General features: G+C 39.8%; 1 protein-coding gene across 1 annotated transcript in view; it reads right to left on the bottom strand.

Annotated features, from left to right (window-relative positions):
- Positions 1-18,484, bottom strand: part of usp34 (ubiquitin specific peptidase 34) — a 329,850-nt gene that overhangs the window by 67,047 nt on the left and 244,319 nt on the right. Inside the window, exons 53-59 of the mRNA XM_059648851.1 lie at positions 18,319-18,414; positions 13,778-13,842; positions 13,588-13,663; positions 13,414-13,461; positions 11,698-11,763; positions 9,632-9,712; positions 9,343-9,428 (exon numbers count right to left, since the gene is read on the bottom strand). Coding sequence (XP_059504834.1) covers positions 9,343-9,428; positions 9,632-9,712; positions 11,698-11,763; positions 13,414-13,461; positions 13,588-13,663; positions 13,778-13,842; positions 18,319-18,414 — 518 coding nt within the window. The remainder of the gene's footprint in view (positions 1-9,342; positions 9,429-9,631; positions 9,713-11,697; positions 11,764-13,413; positions 13,462-13,587; positions 13,664-13,777; positions 13,843-18,318; positions 18,415-18,484) is intronic.

Genomic DNA, 18,484 nt, shown 5'->3' with positions numbered 1-18,484 from the left:
TGTTGTTTCCCTCTGTACCATATGAACCATGCCATACCAGCATGTTCCAGCTGGACTTCATCCATGTTTTTATCATCCTCAGAAACACCAAACACCACAGCACAGCCAAGTAGCTGAAAGCCAGGGCAATAAAGGTATGTACGCTTCACTGGAAGGTTTCTATCTCATGAGACAGTCAGATTGTAACTGTGTGTTACAACATCCTGTGGTGTGATTCAGGGACCTATTCTATCAACGACAGTAAGACAGGGAGGCAAGATTTGCTAACATCCATCTTTTCTGGGATCTCTTCTCAGCCTTCTTCTCTTTCAAATTCTTCTTGCTCCTTTCAATGTCCCCCTGGCTATTCTATGATCCAGAGGTCTCTCATTCTCTCATCTTCCTGACTCGTTTGCAGATTGCTTTGAAGCAGAAATATGGATGCTTAGAGAATCCAGACTTGGTGTCCAATTCATCATGTAGGTCGTCTTTGGGTAGCAGAGATTTTTGGGAGCAGACTGTCAACCATGCAATGTACATACGTGAGCCATCACAAATGTAACTGGCTTATTGTTAAGTTTACACTGATGCAATTAGTATGCACCAAAACATTGTTCCACAAGTGAGATGTTGAGGATTTTAAAGTTTACTTCCATTTTTATGGAGATAGACAAATACTAACACAATGTTTCAGGTAGTGGATATCTGCAAGATGCTTCCTATTTTAAAATTCTTTTGTAACCATTTTCCATAAAAATAATTCATAAGAATTACTTTTAATGCTGATTTTTAAAAAATACGATGCTCCTCTCAAGAATTATTTTGGTCTATGTAGAATAAAGCTACTTAATGATTCAACCAAATCTCACCTCATCTACTGTCAACTGCTCCACTGGAAATAAAAATATATAAATGACTATGGTTCAAGATACAAAGTGGGATCACTCTGCAATTTTAGGCAGAGTGAACTCTAATTAAAGCAAGGCATTAACAAATTGGCCTGATGCTGCTGAACCACAACCAAGGGTCAATTTTGCAGTTCTAAATTAATATTAGCTAAATATGGGCAATGAATATCATTTCTATTTTCTCTAATATTCTAAAGATTGAAGAAATGATTTGAAAAGCTCAGGTTGTGTTGAAAAATCTTTTGCTCAATGGCAAAGGTCCATTCCCCTTTGTGAGGAACAAAATCAGAGTAATGTTTTGACAGCAAAGTCCACAAATGGATTCATGGCTGAATACTCCACAGAAAAAAAAACAACTTTGCACCCAATAGGTGCAAAAGAGAGAAAATAAATACCGAATGTCGATGATGGCATTAATATCTCACATAAGGTTTGAATCATGGAGCGGAGTTGTAACAAGCAGCAATTCAGAATGATTAATTCTCAGAACAGATGCTATCATTTCTGTAATGTACAATTGATGCAATTAATTAGAGATCTAAAATCGCAAACTATGAAGTGAAATTCCATAGGAAGAATATGTTTCATTAGAGAAAAGATTGAGATGCCATGAGGTTCAACTTCACAATAAAGCAAAAGACTAGGTTTACAAGATGACAAAGAAACATAAATGGGAATTAATTTTTTGTTCAAACTCTGAACTCACTGCAAGATATGATCACATTTCTTAAGTATCAAACAGTCTAAAAATTTTAATTTTTAACCCTGACTTGGTATTTACATGGAGCAGATTCTCATCAAAAGCAGGCGTGTCAAATAAAAGAAACAGGTGAAAATCTGATGATTCACAAGATCTTCACCCATGAAGAAAACCATCTGATCATTCTTAATCTATCAGCACAAATGCTAGCATCTCTCCTACAGCAGGACCTAATTAATTCTTAATTATTCCAGTAGTTTCACTTATACTTTGTTACTGAAAATTTACATGAGTCTTTGGCAGAATGTCCTTATATCAGTCCTACATTTAGCTTCTAATAATTTTAACTTGCAGTTAATACCCATTCCCCAACCCCATCTTCAGCACATCTCCCACCTTTTCCAAGCTGCCATCAGTTCAGAAAAAAGGTCACTAGACATGAGAAGCTGACTTTGCTTTCTGTCCATTGATGCTGCAAGACCTGCTGAGATCTGCCCACCAATTTCTGGTTATATACAATGCAACACTTTTGCTTTGTTGGTCATTGTTCTGCATATATGTAGAGGGAACTTTAGTTCCAAGTGATAAGTGGGAAGTGAAAAAAAAACTTAAATCTCAAACACGGGAGGACAATTAATCCACTTTCAGGAAAAGAACTGGTCAGTATGGTTTCTTTCCCTTAAAAGAATGTGTTTTAAATCAATGGAGTCCAATCATTTGGTTACTATCTTAGCTTTAAATGTCAAAAAGCCTATATAGGTTATAGGGTGGAACTTTGATAAAGTGGCTTTGTAAATCATGGTTGACCATGCAGAGGTTGCCAATACAACTGGTGTTGCAAACTTCCTCCAAGAAATCAAACAGGATGGCCACACAGGATCTTCCCCACCTAAATACATGTCATTTACTAGATCACTGTGCAGTTTACTTGCGACAGTGAAGAAAAATGTTGAACTTTATAAAATAATAGAAATATTCAAATTCACCACACAATACTATATGACATGAGCTCTGCACAGCCAATTCTTATTTGTTGATTATAATTGGGCAGGCACAAATAACACAGCATTAATTTCATATTCTATGCACTTGTCAGAGGCATAGAATTCCTACAGAAAGAAACCATGTGACTTACCGTGTCTCTACCAGCTCTCCAAATGGGTAAGCTGTAGCGGTTTTGTATTTACTTACAGAAATTTACCAATCTCACACCGGGACTAGTAAATGGATACAGGTTCTTTTTATTTGAAGATCTGTTACAGGATTGCTCAGTAACCAGGTGTGTTACAAAAATTCAGGAACTATTTAGAAGGAAAGCACAGCCACACACTGCAAGTTAAGCTAACAATTGCTGCTAATTACATGCACTGCATTCTTTGTTATTTGATCATTGGCACATTTTCCTCTAAACTGATATCACAACATCCCTGTTCTCCAAGATAAAATAACAAGCTAAGAATTAAAATACGTGCATTAGAATTGTCGTGAACATTATTCATACACAAAATAATAACTGAAGAACTTGAAACTTTTGATTACCTGAGTAATACTGACTTGTCACTGCATTGTTATTATTTTATAAACTGTTACAGTGATGACTGAGGAAAACAAGTCACAGACACAAGTTCAGAGTTTATCTTTGTATCTGTTCAATGCACAATTGGAATACTGAGTGTTATATAATTGTCCAGTTCCCCAAGTTAACTTCTGTGTTTTTTCCATGTAGTTCTATCAGGTGTTATGATCTCTCAATATTTAGGTTAACTGCAAACTCTCGATACCTCTGAGTGCCAAGTTCCCTGGGAAGGATATAATGACTTGAACCTTTTGCCGATGTGCAGACTAAGCAGTTTTGTATTTGTATTTTGGTTGTGTACTGTGTTAATTCTTCATTGTTTCACAAGAAAAATGCCCTCATTTGCTGAAAAATTTAACAGATAATTGCCTGGAGAGGTTGTCTTAGTCAACCTGCTAAACAGGATGTGGAGGTGCTGGTGAACAAGGTGAGAAGTCACATGTTACCAGGTTATAGTCCAACAGGTTTATGTGAAATCACAACCTTTTCGAGCACTGCTCACTTCACCTGATGAAGGAGCAGTGCTCTGAAAGCTTGAGATTTCAAATAAATCTACTGGACTATAATCTGGTGTTGTGTGTCCTCCAACCTTCTAAACAGGCTTTGCACTGGTGCTCGTAAGTGTAGGGTTGCAATAACTGACCCTATTTTGTCATCTTGTATTTCAAAATGAGTATTTCAAAGGTGCAAACCATTTGCTTTGATAGGCCTGGGACACAGTGCTGAGGCTGTCACATAGTTTGTGCCTTATTTGAAAGGCTGTCTCTGAAAGGTCTGACAATGAATTGTGACAAATTATTTCAGGTGCGCGGAGCAGATTGAGTATTCAATTCCCTGTGTGCCCCATGAATATACTTGAGATATCCTTCGACTGTCCAATGATTAAAACTTGGAAGAGTAGTAAGGGACTAGGGGAAGATCATAGAACATAGAACATAGAACAGTACAGCACAGAACAGGCCCATCAGCCCACAATGTTGTGCCGACCATTGATCCTCATGTGTGCACCCTCAAATTTCTGTGACCATATGCATGTCCAGCAGTCTCTTAAATGACCCCAATGACCTTGCTTCCACAACTGCTGGCAACACATTCCATGCTCTCTCAACTGTGTAAAGAACCCGTCTCTGACATCCCCTCTATACTTTCCTCCAACCAGCTTAAAACTATGACCCCTCGTGCTAGCCATTTCTGCCCTGGGAAATGGTCTCTGGCTATCAACTCTATCTATGCCTCTTATCTTGAATACCTCAATTAGGTCCTCAATTAGGAAGTGCCTTTGTGTTTTCCCTAATTCATCCTGCCAAGCCTTTCTCGTGCCCCCTCCTGGCTCTCCTCAGACCATTTTTGAGCTCCTTCCTTGCCTGCATGTAATCCTCTCTAGCTGAACTTGACCCTAGCTTCCTCCACCTTATGTAAGCTGCCTTCTTCCTTTTCACAAGAAGCTCCACTGTTCTCGTCATCCAAGGTTCCTTTATCTTACCCCTTGCCTGTCTCAGAGGGACATATTTATTCATCACTCGCAACAACTGTTCCTTAAACAGTCTCCTCATGTCTATAGTTCCCTTACCATGGAACAATTGCTCCCAGTCCATGCTTCCTAACTCATGTCTAATCGTGTCAGTTTCCTCTTCCCCAATTACATATCCTCCCATTTTGCCTAATCCCCTCCTTCTCCATAGCTATGTAGAATGTGAGGCAGTTATGGTCACTATCACCAAAATGCTCTCCCACCACAAAATCTGATACCTGCCCTGGCTTGTTTCCGAGCACCAAGTCTAGAATGGCCTCTCCCCTCGTCGGCCTGTCAACGTACTGCGTTAGGAAACCCTCCTGAACACACCTTACAAAAACAGCTCCATTCAAATCTTCTGCTCAAAGGAGGTTCCAATCAATATTAGGAAAGTTAGTCACCCATTACAACAACCCTACTGCATCCACACTTTTCCAAAATCTGTTGACCTATGCTTTCTTCAATCTCCTGCTGCTATTGGGGAGCCTGTAGTAAAACCCCTAACGAGTTGACTACTCCCTTGCTGTTCCAAATTTCCACCCATACTGACTCAGTAGGCAGATCTTCCTCGACAATGGAAGCTTCTGTAGCTGTGATACCCTCTCTGATTAGTAGTGCTACACCCCTCCCCTTCCCCCATCCCTATTCTTTTTAAATGTTCCAAAGCCTAGAACATCCAGGAACCATTCCTGCCCATGAGAAACCCATGTCTCTGTTATGGCCACAACATCATAGCACCAGGTACTGATCCATGCTCTATTCATGTAATGATTGCAGCACAGAAGGAGGACACGAAATCCACTTCAGTGTTGGCTTTCTGCAACACCTATTCATCACAGGCACTTGCGCACTATCCCCATAGTCTGTTTATTCTTTGCTTTCAGATAATAATCCAATTATCTCTTGAATGCCTTGCTGTTTCCATGACACTCTCAAGCAATGTTTGTTCAAATCTGTGCAGTTGTTTGGAAGTTCCACGTACATTGGTTTCTGGCTCAGATGTCTTGAAGGTCTACAGACTGACAAGAAAACTTAGAAGGAATGCAGATCTTTGGCAGCGTATTCCAGATCCTAATTACTCACAGAATCAGACAAGTGTAATGGTGCGGGTGGATTCCTTTGGTCTGTATGGGCTTGTCAAATGAGCATCACTATCTACTGTCAATTTCCTGCTTTTACCCCATACCCTTTATTTTTGAAATTAAACAATTATTTTAATGCAAATCATCTAAGGCCCTTTCAAATGCCTCAACTAAATCTGCTTCCAACATATTTCCAGGCAATGTATTTCATATTGTAACTACTCACTGCACCCTTGCTTCTCTTGCGATTACTAAATTCACACTCTTTTGCTCCTCTTAAAAGCGTGAACAGTTTCGACCTATCTACTCTATGCAGCCCACTCAGAATTATGAAAACGTCTCTTGAAATCTCCTCTTAGACTTCTTTTCTCCAAGAAGAAGAGTCTGACCTACTTCAATCTATCCTCATAACCGAAGTTCCTCATCCCTGGAACCATTCTCGTAAACCATTCCTGTACTCCCTCCAATGTATTCACACCCTTCCCATAATATGATGGCCAGAACCATACACAATACCCCAGCTGAGATCTTAATACTATGTTGACATAGCTTTGTTTGCCAATTACCTTACATCTGTTCACTCTGGTTCTTGAGCATTCCACCAATGGGACAATTTCACTCTACTCTCTCCAGCCTCATTACGGTAAATATCTCCATGAATCTTCACTTCTCCAAGGATAATAATTCCAATTTCATGAATCCTACATAACTGAAATTTCTCATTCCTGGAAACATTTGCTAGAACCTAGCAAAATCAAGAAAATCTAGATATAATTACTTTTAAGTCAGCTAAACTGTCTCGCTAAGTGGAGGACTGTCTAGGGCTGGCATTTATTTGTCAATCAATTGAAAGCCTTTTGTTCAATAGTTGTTAATCACTACAGCAGGAAGCAGCGGTCAGTTAGCTGGTGACGCAGAGTGGCTTTCTAAAAAACAATCTATTTTTCTAATCAATCTGTTCAGAGACATTACTACACACCTCTGGAAGATGTGGGACTTGAACATGGGCCTCCTGGTTCAGGAGTTGGGACATTACCACTGTGCCACAACAGGGCCCTCAGAGCCTCTCTAAATGGAAGAGGATTTGTTTGAAACACGTAGTGAGTAAGGAGCACAAGGTCAGGCTATGCCAGAGCAAGTACTTGGCAATTTGATACAAAGTTGGAATTTTAACTGCACAGGAGGGAATGGAGTGTTTTAAGCAAGTTTTACTGCAAGAGATTTAGGTTGCTGAGTGGGGGCTTCACTGAAGGGAGAGGAGGCATTCTTTTATGAGCACTGCTGCAAGGAAATGTGTCTCAAAAATCAATAACTTTTGAACAATGTAAGCATTTACAACAATCCAGCACAGGAAAAATAAGTTTGCAATAAACAATACCAATGAAAAGTATTTTTGTTTTTCATTCACTCATGGGATGTGGGGATAGGTCAACACTGATTACCTATCACTATTTGCCCTTGGGAAGATGGCACTGAGCTGTCTTTGTGAACTGCTGCAGAACATACGTTAAAGATAGAGTCACAGTGGTGCTGGGAAGGAATTCCAGGTTTCTGACCCAATGACACTGAAAGAATGGCGAATGGCATGGAGGGGAATTTGCAAATGTTGGTGTTACTATGTATCTACAGCCCTTGTCCTTCTACACGGCATTGGTCATGGCTCCTAAGTCAGAGATAGCAAAAACTGCAGATGCTGGAGTCAGAGGCAACACAGCAGGTCAGGCAGCATCAGAGGAACAGGAAAGCCAGCGTTTTGGGTCAGGACCCTTCATCAGAACTCCAGAGAGTTCTGATGAAGGGTCCCAACCTGAAACATCAGCTTTCCTGTTCCACTGATGCTGCCTGACCTGCTGTGTTCCTCCAGCTCCACATTGGCTTGTAAGTTGCTCTCTAAGGAGCCTTGGTGAATTTCTGCGATGCATCTTTTAGATCGTACATACTGTTGCTACCCGATGTCAGTATTGGATTGAATGAATGTTTGTGGATATGGGGCTAATCCTGTAGTATGTTTTATACTGGATGGTATCAAGCTTCTTGAGTGTTGTTGCAGCCGCACTCATTCAAGCAAGTGGAGATTATTCCATCGCACATGACTTATGGCTTGTAGGTGGTGGACTGATTTCTGGAGTCAGCTGAGTTAATCACTGTAAGATTCCTAGCCTTGTGTAAACATATTTATATGGCTAATTGTTGAGTTTCTGGTTAATGGTAGCCCCATGATATTGAATATGAGAGATTCAGTGATGGTAATTCCATTCATGTCACGTGGCAATGGTTGGATTATCCCTTATTGGACATGCTCATTGCCTGGCATTTGTGTGGCACGCATGTCACTTGCTACTTTTCAGCCCTTTTGGTGTGGATATTGTCATGTCTTCCTACATTTGGACATGGGCTGCTTCAGTACCTGAGGATATCACTGAATATCCCACTTCTGACTTCACAATGAAGAAAAGCAGCTGAAGATGATTGGACTTCAGGCACTACCCTGAGAAACTCCTGCAGAGATGGCATTTGGTTTTATAGGGGATGAGACGACGGGCCTCTGACAACCACAATGAACTTCCTTTGTGCTAGGTATGACATATCAGTCCAAGACAGAAAGCAAAAGCATTTGCAAAAATGATCAGCTAGAAGAGGTCCCCAGCATCTCACATGCCAACCTTCAATCAATTCAATTCACACTATGCGAAATCAAGAAATAACATCAGGAACTGGATAGTGCAAAATCAATGGACCCTGACACCATTCTGGCAAAAGTATGGGTTGCATGTGAGCTAGACTGGAAATAAGGTTCTCTTCCCACACCCCTGTGACTATGATTTGACAGTTATTTTTGCCTCCTCGGGTTTTAGTATGTTATATATACAATTTCTGAACATCTTCAAATCTTGTCAGAGGCCTCACCTGTTGACTTCCCTACATTCATGAGATATTATAACTCTGATCACCAGTGGTCTGTTTTTAATTACAAAAATTTACCAAACTCTCAGCAGGACTAGGAAATGATTGTATGCTTTGATTGTTTGAAGATCAGTCGTAGGATTGCCCAGGAGACAGACTTGTTACAGAAATCCAGTAACTAGTGGAGAAAATCATAGCCAGATTCCTACATACGGCACATTAGACTGACACTGGTTGCTGGTCACATGTTCTACATCCTGATTTCTTGTTCATTAGCAAGATCGCACCACCCACTCCCCACCCACTAAAGTGATAGCACAGTATACGCCATCTGTGAATAAAGAATGAGGGGAAGAATAAGAATCCAAGGTTAGGGCATTCATTTTTCTAATGGATTGCAGAGAGGTGGTTTTGACCTTGTTACTCTGTTAAACTTGAAGAAATGCCAATTGTTTACAAATTGATGTGAAACAAGCAGGTAGCACAGTTGTCGACACCTAGAATAAAATTGCAATGCTGGAAATACTCAGATCAAGTGGCACCCATGCAGATTGCCTTGAAACACTAACCTTATGATTATTTATAGGATGAGAAAGGATTGGTATTGTTTCAGAGGGAAATCAAGGCTTTTTTTAAAATCAAAATATATTCCGAGATACAGAAATGATTTTTGTCATTACCCATCTTCCATTCCTGGTTGCAGGTAGAGGTGTGCATGCACTGGCCGGAGTCTCTGAATCACATGAATGCACAAACGCTGGAACATCTGCAGAGCCCAAAGTAAGGAGCAAAAGGAGAGGATTTTACACATTTTATTTCACATCTTAAATTTTAAAAAAATTACCAAAGATATTAACAAGGATACAAAACACTCAAATTAAAATGAAAGCACTATCTGAAATACACTTAAATGGTCAAATATTCTGACATTAGTTACAGTAACAGCAAGTGAACTAAAGCACTTTATACCTGTCTAACAATCTGATTTGGACACTTAATGAGGATTTGCATTGGCCACCAATCATCATCTGCCATTCGATCTAAAAACCACTGTAGAAATAGAAGATTAAATTAGAATTTTCAAATTACACAAAGACAATTTTTGAACCAAGGTTCCATGTTACAATTTTCATATTAGCAGTGAAATTATAATATTCATGCAATTTTATCATTGATCCCACTATTAGATATATCATATTCAACTCAAATATGCAGACAGAAAGCAACTGTATTCTAGACCTGTCAAGAACGAGGTGTAGGTGTTTAAAATACACACTGTATGTCACAATCAGTAGTTTGCAGTTTAACAGATTTTGGAGGACATGCCAGCAACAACTTAGGCTGCAATTGATATCCAACAAGGTGCTTTCAGTTCCAAAACAAAACTAAGGTCCAGGAGCCAGAAGGCAGGCTAGGTCAGACTGTTCCCACACCTGTGGAGCGTTTGGTTTATAGTACAAGCATCTAGGATTGTGCTCAAACTCTGCGGGCCACCTTATTCCCATAACCATATTCCAGAAACAGAGTTTAGTTCTCGTAAAATGTCTGCCAGTGACTGATCATTTGTGAGTAATGATATGTAGCTATGAGAAAAATGGATAAGATGACAATGCGATCGTGATAAATCACTTTTGATTGTACACTAAAGATTTAGCATGGTAGAGAAGACAAAACTGCAAGGATTCTCTTTTTAGGTACTGCATGGAAAGACTGAAGGAGGCTTCCTGCTGCACCCTGTTAGTGAAGAAGTTGATGATGGATCTGAAGAGGGGCAGACAGACATATTCAACAGCTGCCAGAGGGTCTTATGACTGAAATGATGCCATTTTTGTATTGCAAGAAAAAAAATGACTCCACCATACCTGATGTCAATTGGCTGAGCAAACAAGTTAACAACAGTCTGTAATAATGTCTTTATTTTTGTTTACTTAAGACTTTTCTATCACTTTAAGACTCCAACAGTGGTTCAAAGATACAGAACCAGTTTCTGGATGTGCAACATGCCCTTGAACTGCACCAGCTGCAAGAGCAGATAATCTGACTTCACTGGTTTGTTGACAGTCATATCTGTGCAATTTTTATCAATGTAAACTGTTTAGGGACTGCCAGTGTACAATAATCTGAAAAGCCACAACGAAATTCAAATCAGTTCTATTTACTCATAAGGTTTAGGATTTGTTTTTCATGTACATAGTAGTCATTTTTCAGGGGATATTGACTTCTATTCTGTATCTCGGCTTGAACTATTTAATAAAGATATGCTCTTACAATACTGAATAGAAATTTAGATAAGATACCTCTATAAAGAATCTTTATTAGAAAAATACTTGACTGACTTGGCAGTTATGGAAATTATTGATCAACAAATGATTGATTTCTTCTAAACTATTATGTATAAATAGTTTTTGTCTAGTGTGTTAAGACCCTTCTTAATCTAAAATAAATCATCAAGCATAAATAAAGTAATCACTTGAACAATCTGATTTCTAGCTGCAGAAAGGCACAAAACTTTTAAGATATGGTGTATCTGTTAATTATGAAGTTACAGATGCCTACATTTAATAAAATGGTGTATGTCTTACATGACAGAAGATTGTTTGCTATTATAGGAATGCAAAGAAGAATAAAAACGAGCGTGTTATCTGGTAAAGTCAAGAAAAGATGTTTCATGAATGTTGGAGAGATCTCCCCACAGCATAAGCTTTAAACTTACCAAACATTTTAACTTGATCGTCAAGGAAATGCATGCATAAATAACAACCCTAGAGTCTCTAGTAAGAAGTGGAGTTATGTACAAGCAGAGTAAACTAGACATGTGTTAATGCTTTAAAAAGAACAGATTCTTGTAATAATTGCACCGATCTTTTGCGGCTTGGGTTATTCTGATGTTTCTGAAATATAACAAAAGAAGCAGTGAAGTTCCAGCAACATCACATCTTCCAGCTTAGTCAGGGAATCTCTTCCTCTAGAACTTTAAAAGCAGTCATTTAGAACAAAGTATAAGAAGTTACCAAGAGATCAGTTAGGTTCCTCACCTCACAGGCTGCCTGGCTGTTATTAAATTGTTTTGTCAAAAGCTCAATCCATTGCAACATGGTAGGCTATGAGAAAGAGAATTACAATACCAGGTCATGGCATGATATTCATAATCCGTAATCTAAAGTTTATAAAATCAATGATGTGAGGGAAGGAAACAGATTTATCTTTTTGACTCAATACATTATCTAGGCAAATTCACCATCCCCTCAAAAGAAGTAGTGAATGTATAAACAAACATTTTAAGGGTCAAGATCACAATTGTGAGAAGTGACAGAAACCAAACAAAGTGTTCATTCCTCCTGCATAAATGCATCAGAACAGGAATGCATCTACAGGCGACAGTTATCCATGAATTGTATATTAAAGAATGCTCTGCTAGTAGCAGTAACTCCTAATACAATATAACTCCATGCTTGGAGGTAACTCACCTTAAATGTGAACTTGAACTGAGATTTTTGGAAACCAATTACAATAATCTGTTTATGTCCAACATTCAGAAGCAGATGCCAAAATTTCAAGTAACATTAGGAGCATAAAGCATGGATGCTTATCCCCCTCCTGCAAGTGCTCACAGCCATTAGTTCCCAAGCTGATGTTGGTTAACCAACAGTATATCAGAAACTAGAATCGAACCTCAGTTACATACATCAGGCTTTCAGATGGCCATATCTATTTCTATTGCATTTGTATAAAGAAGTACACTACTCCATTCAGTTGAGAGATGCATATTAAAAGTAAAGGTAAGTGCTAATTCTGGATTCCATTTTATTACGTTTGGGTAACTAGTTTTAGGTAAATTTTTATTCAATTACATGCAGGCCAACATTAGCTTGGGAAATAATGTCAGTGAGCAGTTGCAGGAAGGGGATAAGCATCCATGCTTTACGCTCATAATGTTACTTTAAATTTTGGCATCTGCTTCTGAATGTTGGGCATTAACATATTATTGTAATTAGTTTCCAAAAATCTCAGTTCAGGTTCACATTGAAAGTGAGTTAACTCCAGGCATGGAGTCATATTGTATTGGGAGTTACAGGCCAAAAATCTGTTGTTCCTCTAACATGAATGTCATGACCTTATTTATGCTGGGACTCAACATCGGTGCTTTGCCATTCTCCTTTGTGTAGGCACAATGGCACAGATATACACATGGCCTCACAGCCAAATTAAGTTTCAATAACATCTTCAATATTTAGTTGCAACATTGATGGTTCCCTCACCCAGTCTCCTGGCATGATTCCAGAGTGGTGACTGCAGCCAAACTCCACGACCCCAGATACCTCAGGACATGACTTGATGAGTGACACTGGGAGCAGGCGGACGAAAGTGTGAGGGAAGGGGAGCAATTGTGGGACAGCACAGTGATTCAGTGGTTAGCACTAGTGCCTCACAGCACCAGAGGTCCAGGTTCGATTCCACCATTGGGGGACTGCTGGAATTTGCACATTCTCTTCTTGCCTGTGTGGGTTTACTCCCACAGTCTAAAGATGTGCCCGTTAGGTGAAATGGCCATGCTAGACTGCCCATAGTTTCCAGGAATGTGTAGGCTAGGTGGGTTAGCCACAGGAAATGCAGGGTTACAGGGATGGGTCTGGGGGGGGGAATGCTATTTGGAGGGTCAGTGTGGACTCAATGGACTGAATGGCCTGCTTCTACCCTGCAAAGGATTATATGATGCATTCTGCACTACGATAATTAAAACTTGCACTTACCTTTTCTTTGGAATGGATAAAAGTTTCCAGGACAAAAGAGGTGCTTAGCTTAAAACAGAGAAATATTCAAGTTAACAATCATGTGTGATTAGATTATTCTTTTACATTCAATACAAAAAAATGTGTTTCTAAAGTTTGTGGTTGCAAAACATTAAACATGGACTAAATACTTACCTTAGCAGTCATAAGTGATACCGCTTTCGGTTCTGGTAGTGTGCTAGGGATGCTACTGCATAACTGCCACATAAAACTGAAAAAGCAGAATTTATTGAAATCAGCGCTGTTTCTTTTTTCCAATGTGACTCTATAATAGTCCAGACATGTTCCATTGGAGCAGATCAAATTCTAATCCAGTAGCACTTACCCAAAGTAGGTGTGCTCAAAAATGTTCTTGTCCTGTAGAAATTGCATGTTGTCATGCCAGATCCACTACAATAAAAGACATCAAAAACAATCCTGGGAGTGAATTAGCAGTGAGGTTTATTTGCACTAATTGAGACATATTCAAGAATAACCGTTTGCTGCATTTTCAAAACATACATTCACTGCTTCTGCATATATTGAATGCTCTTGGATATATTTAATATTACAGTTTCTCTGCTTCATGTTGGATGTTTAATAAAATAGTGAGAATGACAAAATCAAAAGGCGTGCATTTATACAGTGCTTTTTACAACCAAATGTCTCAAAGCAGATTACAGCAAATAATGTACTTTAGAAATATAGTTAGAACATTACAGCACAGTACAGGCCCTTCGGCCCTTGATGTTGTGCCGACCTGCCATACCAATCTGAAGCCCATCTAACCTACACTATTCCATGTACGTCCATATGCTTGTCCCATGACGACTTAAATGTACTTAAAAGTTGGCGAATCTACTACCGTTGCAGGCAAAGCGTTCCATACCCTTACTACGCTCTGAGTAAAGAAACTACCTCTGACAGCTGTCCTATATCTTTCACCCCTTAATTTAAAGCTATGCCCCCTCGTGCTCGCAGTCACCATCCTAGGAAAAAGGCTCTCACTATCCACCCTATCTCTGATTATCTTACATGTGCCAATTAAGTCACCTCTCAACCTTCTTCTCTCTAACGAAAACAGCCTCAAGTCCCTCAGCCTTTCCTCATAAGACCTTCCCTCCATACCAGGCAACATCCTAGTAAATCTCCTCTGCACCCTTTCCAAAGCTTCCACATCCTTCTTATAATGCGGTGGCCAAAACTGTACGCAATACTCCAAGTGCGGCCGCACCAGAGTTTTGTACAGCTGCAGCATTAGCTCTTGGTTCCAGAACTCCATCCCTCTATTAATAAAAGCTAAAACACTGCATGCGTGGGTGGCAACTTTCAAGGATCTGAGTACATGGACACCGAGATCTCTCTGCTCATCTACACTACCAAGAATCTTACCATTAGCCCAGTACTTTGCCTTCCGGTTACTCCTACCAAAGTGCATCGCCTCACACTTGTCTGCATTAACCTTCATTTGCCACCTCTCAGCCCAGCTCTGCAGCTTATCTATGTCTCTCTGTAACCTACAACATCCTTCGTCACTATCCACAACTCCACTGACCTTAGTGTCGTCTGCAAATTTACTAACCCATCCTTCTACGCCCTCATCCATCCATCCTTACTAGAAGAGTGTAGCAAAATTGGCACACAGTAGACTCCCACAAACAACGATGTAATAATGATCAGAAAATCATGTTGACTAAAGGGATGAATGCTGGCCAGGGCAGGAGGGATAACTCTCCTCCTCTTTTTCAAGTAAGTGGCATAGGATCGTCCACATCCAACCAAGTAGGTAGAGGGAGATCTGGTTAATTGTCCGATCCAAATATCAGTATGCTGCTCTCAAAGGGCCATATTTTAGTGCCAGTGTAGACTATTGTGCTCAAGCCCCTGTGTAAGACTTAGATCGAGTGTGTAAATATCATTTTCATTTACGATCTAGAAAAGGGCTTAAATGGAACAATTAACTTCAAATATACATACGCTATTGTAATTCAGAACAAATGATAGCTTGTAGACTACTTTTAAATTAGTTCAAGTGGATGGGCCTCAAACGACAAATATTGTTCCCTGGTGATCGTCATAAACAGGCATTAGGCACTTCATTTTCATTTGTAAAGAATGTAACAGCTGTTTCAGGTACACTCTCCAAGTAGTAATAAGGGACTCTTTCCCTTTTCCTCCTGCCCCTTCACTTTAGATGGTTTGCATGTAAATACTAAATTGGCTACATGGGTGTTTTTACTGGTGGTGGTTACTAGTCTTTTAAAAAAAAAAGCAAAATAAATCACAGTAATTTTGGTGGTGGGAATTTTGCTCACTTGTATGTGGTAACAAGTCAGGGTATTAGAAAAGTAGTAGTAACAAGGTATCCTGTGGTGAAGTGGCAGTGGCCCACATCTGGACCAAGAAACTGTAGTTCAAGTTCCATTCGCTCTAGAAGTGTGTATTAGTGTCTGAACAGGTTGATTAAAAATAGCTAAAGTCGTAATGAAACATCTTGTGGCATTGTGGCAGTGTCCCTATCTCTGATCCAGGTGGTGTGGATTCAGGTCCAATCTGCTCTAGAGGTATGTCATAACAGACAGGAATCAGTAAAGATAGGTAACTCTTCCTGCTCTACAGTAACATTGAGTACTGGAAACCCGCAGGATGCATCCTCAGCCCCCACATTACTCCCTCTACACCCATTACTGTGTTGCCAAATTCCAAATAAACGCCATCTACAAGTTTGCCGACAACACTACCGTAGTGGGAGGGATATCTAACAATGATGAGTCAAAATACAGAAAGTTCGGGGTGGGTGTAGCGGGGCTTGGTGACTTGGTGCAATGAAAACAACCTCTCTCTCAATGTCAGCAAAACTAATGAACTGATAATTGATTTCAGAAAGAAAGGAGGAGAACATCTACATCAACGAAATGGAGGTTGAGAGGGTGGAGAGCATCAAGTTCCTTAGTGATGATAACTGACAATCTGTCGTGGACTTCCCACATAGATGCAACAGTCAAGGCGGCACAACAATGCCTCTTCATCAGGCAGTTCAGTAAATTTAGCATGTCCATAAGGACCCTCACCAACTTCTATGGATGCACCACTGAAAGCATACTGTCTGTGTGCATAACGGTCTGGTATGGCAACTGCTCTGCCTAGGACAGTAAGAAATTACAGAACATGGTGTGCACAGCCCAGACCATCACAGAAGCCAATTCTCCATCCATGAACTCCATTTACACATCTTGTTGCTGCAGAAAGGCTGCCAACATCAAAGACCCATCCCACTCCTGTAATGATCTCCTACAACGTGTTCCATTAGGCAGAAGGTATGGAAGTCTGAACAAATGCATGAGCAGCTTCCTTCCAAATGCTATTAGATGAATGGACTCTCTAGCTTCAAATAATACTGACTTTGCTAACACTAATCTTGCCGGGCGCACACCTGTCAATGTAACCTGTATACCCCTATGATTTTTTGATCTGTACATCCTTGCTTACTGTGATCTGCCTGTACTGCTCGTAAACGACACCTCTGAACAGGCTGATTACAACATTTTTATATTTTCTAATGAGGTCAGTGGCTATTTGTCTAGGGGTATGATTTCCATGGTTCTCGTGGCACAGCAGGTAGCGTCGCTACCTCTGGACCACGAGGCTAAAGTTCAAAACCCATCCTGTTCCAGAGGTGTAAGATAGCATCTCTGAACAAGTTAATTAGAAAATAAATAAAGGACAGCATTTCAACCCAAGAACCTACTCAACCTAGGAATCTTCACGGGCTATGTAGCCAAAAACTCTCTTTTTAAAATCTTCCTTATGTAAAAGTGTTTACAAAAGCTTTTCTGTAGAATCAGAGGGAACAAGAGTGCTTTTGCCACCGCTTAGTAATCAGCCATCTTACTACGCTGTTCCAGCAAATAGTTTCCAACATCCTCAACTCACAGAGCTCCTCCTCACCAACCCCAAATCCCCTCCCCAAATCAATACCAGTCTCTTACTAAACTCACGTAAGGGCCACTGTTTAGCAGAGTAGGTGATCAGATAATTGTCCTCAAAATTCATTAGCAGCTTGTCATGACACAATAGATATTAATAGCTCAAGACAAAAACTATGATTAATCTAAGGTTGGCATAAGACTTCTGGTTAGAGTCTTCACTGTCTATTCTGATGATTCTTGACCCGAGAAATGTACACAGATCACATTTTAAATTTAGAATTGTTTAGTTGAAAGAAATGTAGAGCTTTTAGGAGATCTGATGTGTTTAACGAAATTCAATTGCACTTCACCTTTAGGGGTTATAGAAGAATTTCCTAGAATTTTTCTGAAATCAGCCACTGGTTTACTTCCAAATAAAGACCTAAAGAACTCTGGATGCTGTAAATCAGCAACAAAAATAGAAATTGCTCCACAGATGCTGCCAGATCTGCTGGGCTTTTCCAGCAATTTGTTTTTGTGGCATAGGATTTTTTGCCTTCCTAGGGAGATAGCATTATTAGAAAGGATGTGCAGGAAAAACAAGGGTGTACAATTAAAATAATGAAGTACATTGAATGCTTCTGCACTTTCTGTATGTTTGCATTACCACTGACATTATTTCCAAAACAAAAACAGAAATAACTAGAGAAACCCAGCAGGTCCAGCAGTATCTGTAGACCTAAAGCAGAATCAACGTTTCGGGTGCAGTGAATCTGCCTTCTTCAGAACCCAAAACATTGATGCTTTCTCTCCACGGATGCTGCCAGGCCTGCATTTCTCCAGCTATGTCAGTTTTGTGTTAGATTTTCAGTGTCCACAGTTCTGTGTTTTTTTTTAAAAGTTAAACATTACTTCCAAACATTTCCATCTACGTTTTCCAATAAACTATAGTCAACAAGTCAGAAAAATATCTCAATACCTCTAAAAGTTCTGGTGAAACATCAAAGCTGTACTCCTTCCCATTTTCTTCCTCTGTGTCAACACGCTTGTAAAACAGCATGTACGCGCTGTGTGTCTAAAAATCAAAATACTGCATCAGCCGAGTAAAAACGCAGACATTTTTCCTTTGGTAATGTATATAACCA

The sequence above is a fragment of the Stegostoma tigrinum genome, chromosome 9 (assembly GCF_030684315.1).
Source record: "Stegostoma tigrinum isolate sSteTig4 chromosome 9, sSteTig4.hap1, whole genome shotgun sequence".
NCBI lineage: Eukaryota > Metazoa > Chordata > Chondrichthyes > Orectolobiformes > Stegostomatidae > Stegostoma > Stegostoma tigrinum.
This window is presented reverse-complemented; position numbering and strand designations above follow the sequence as displayed.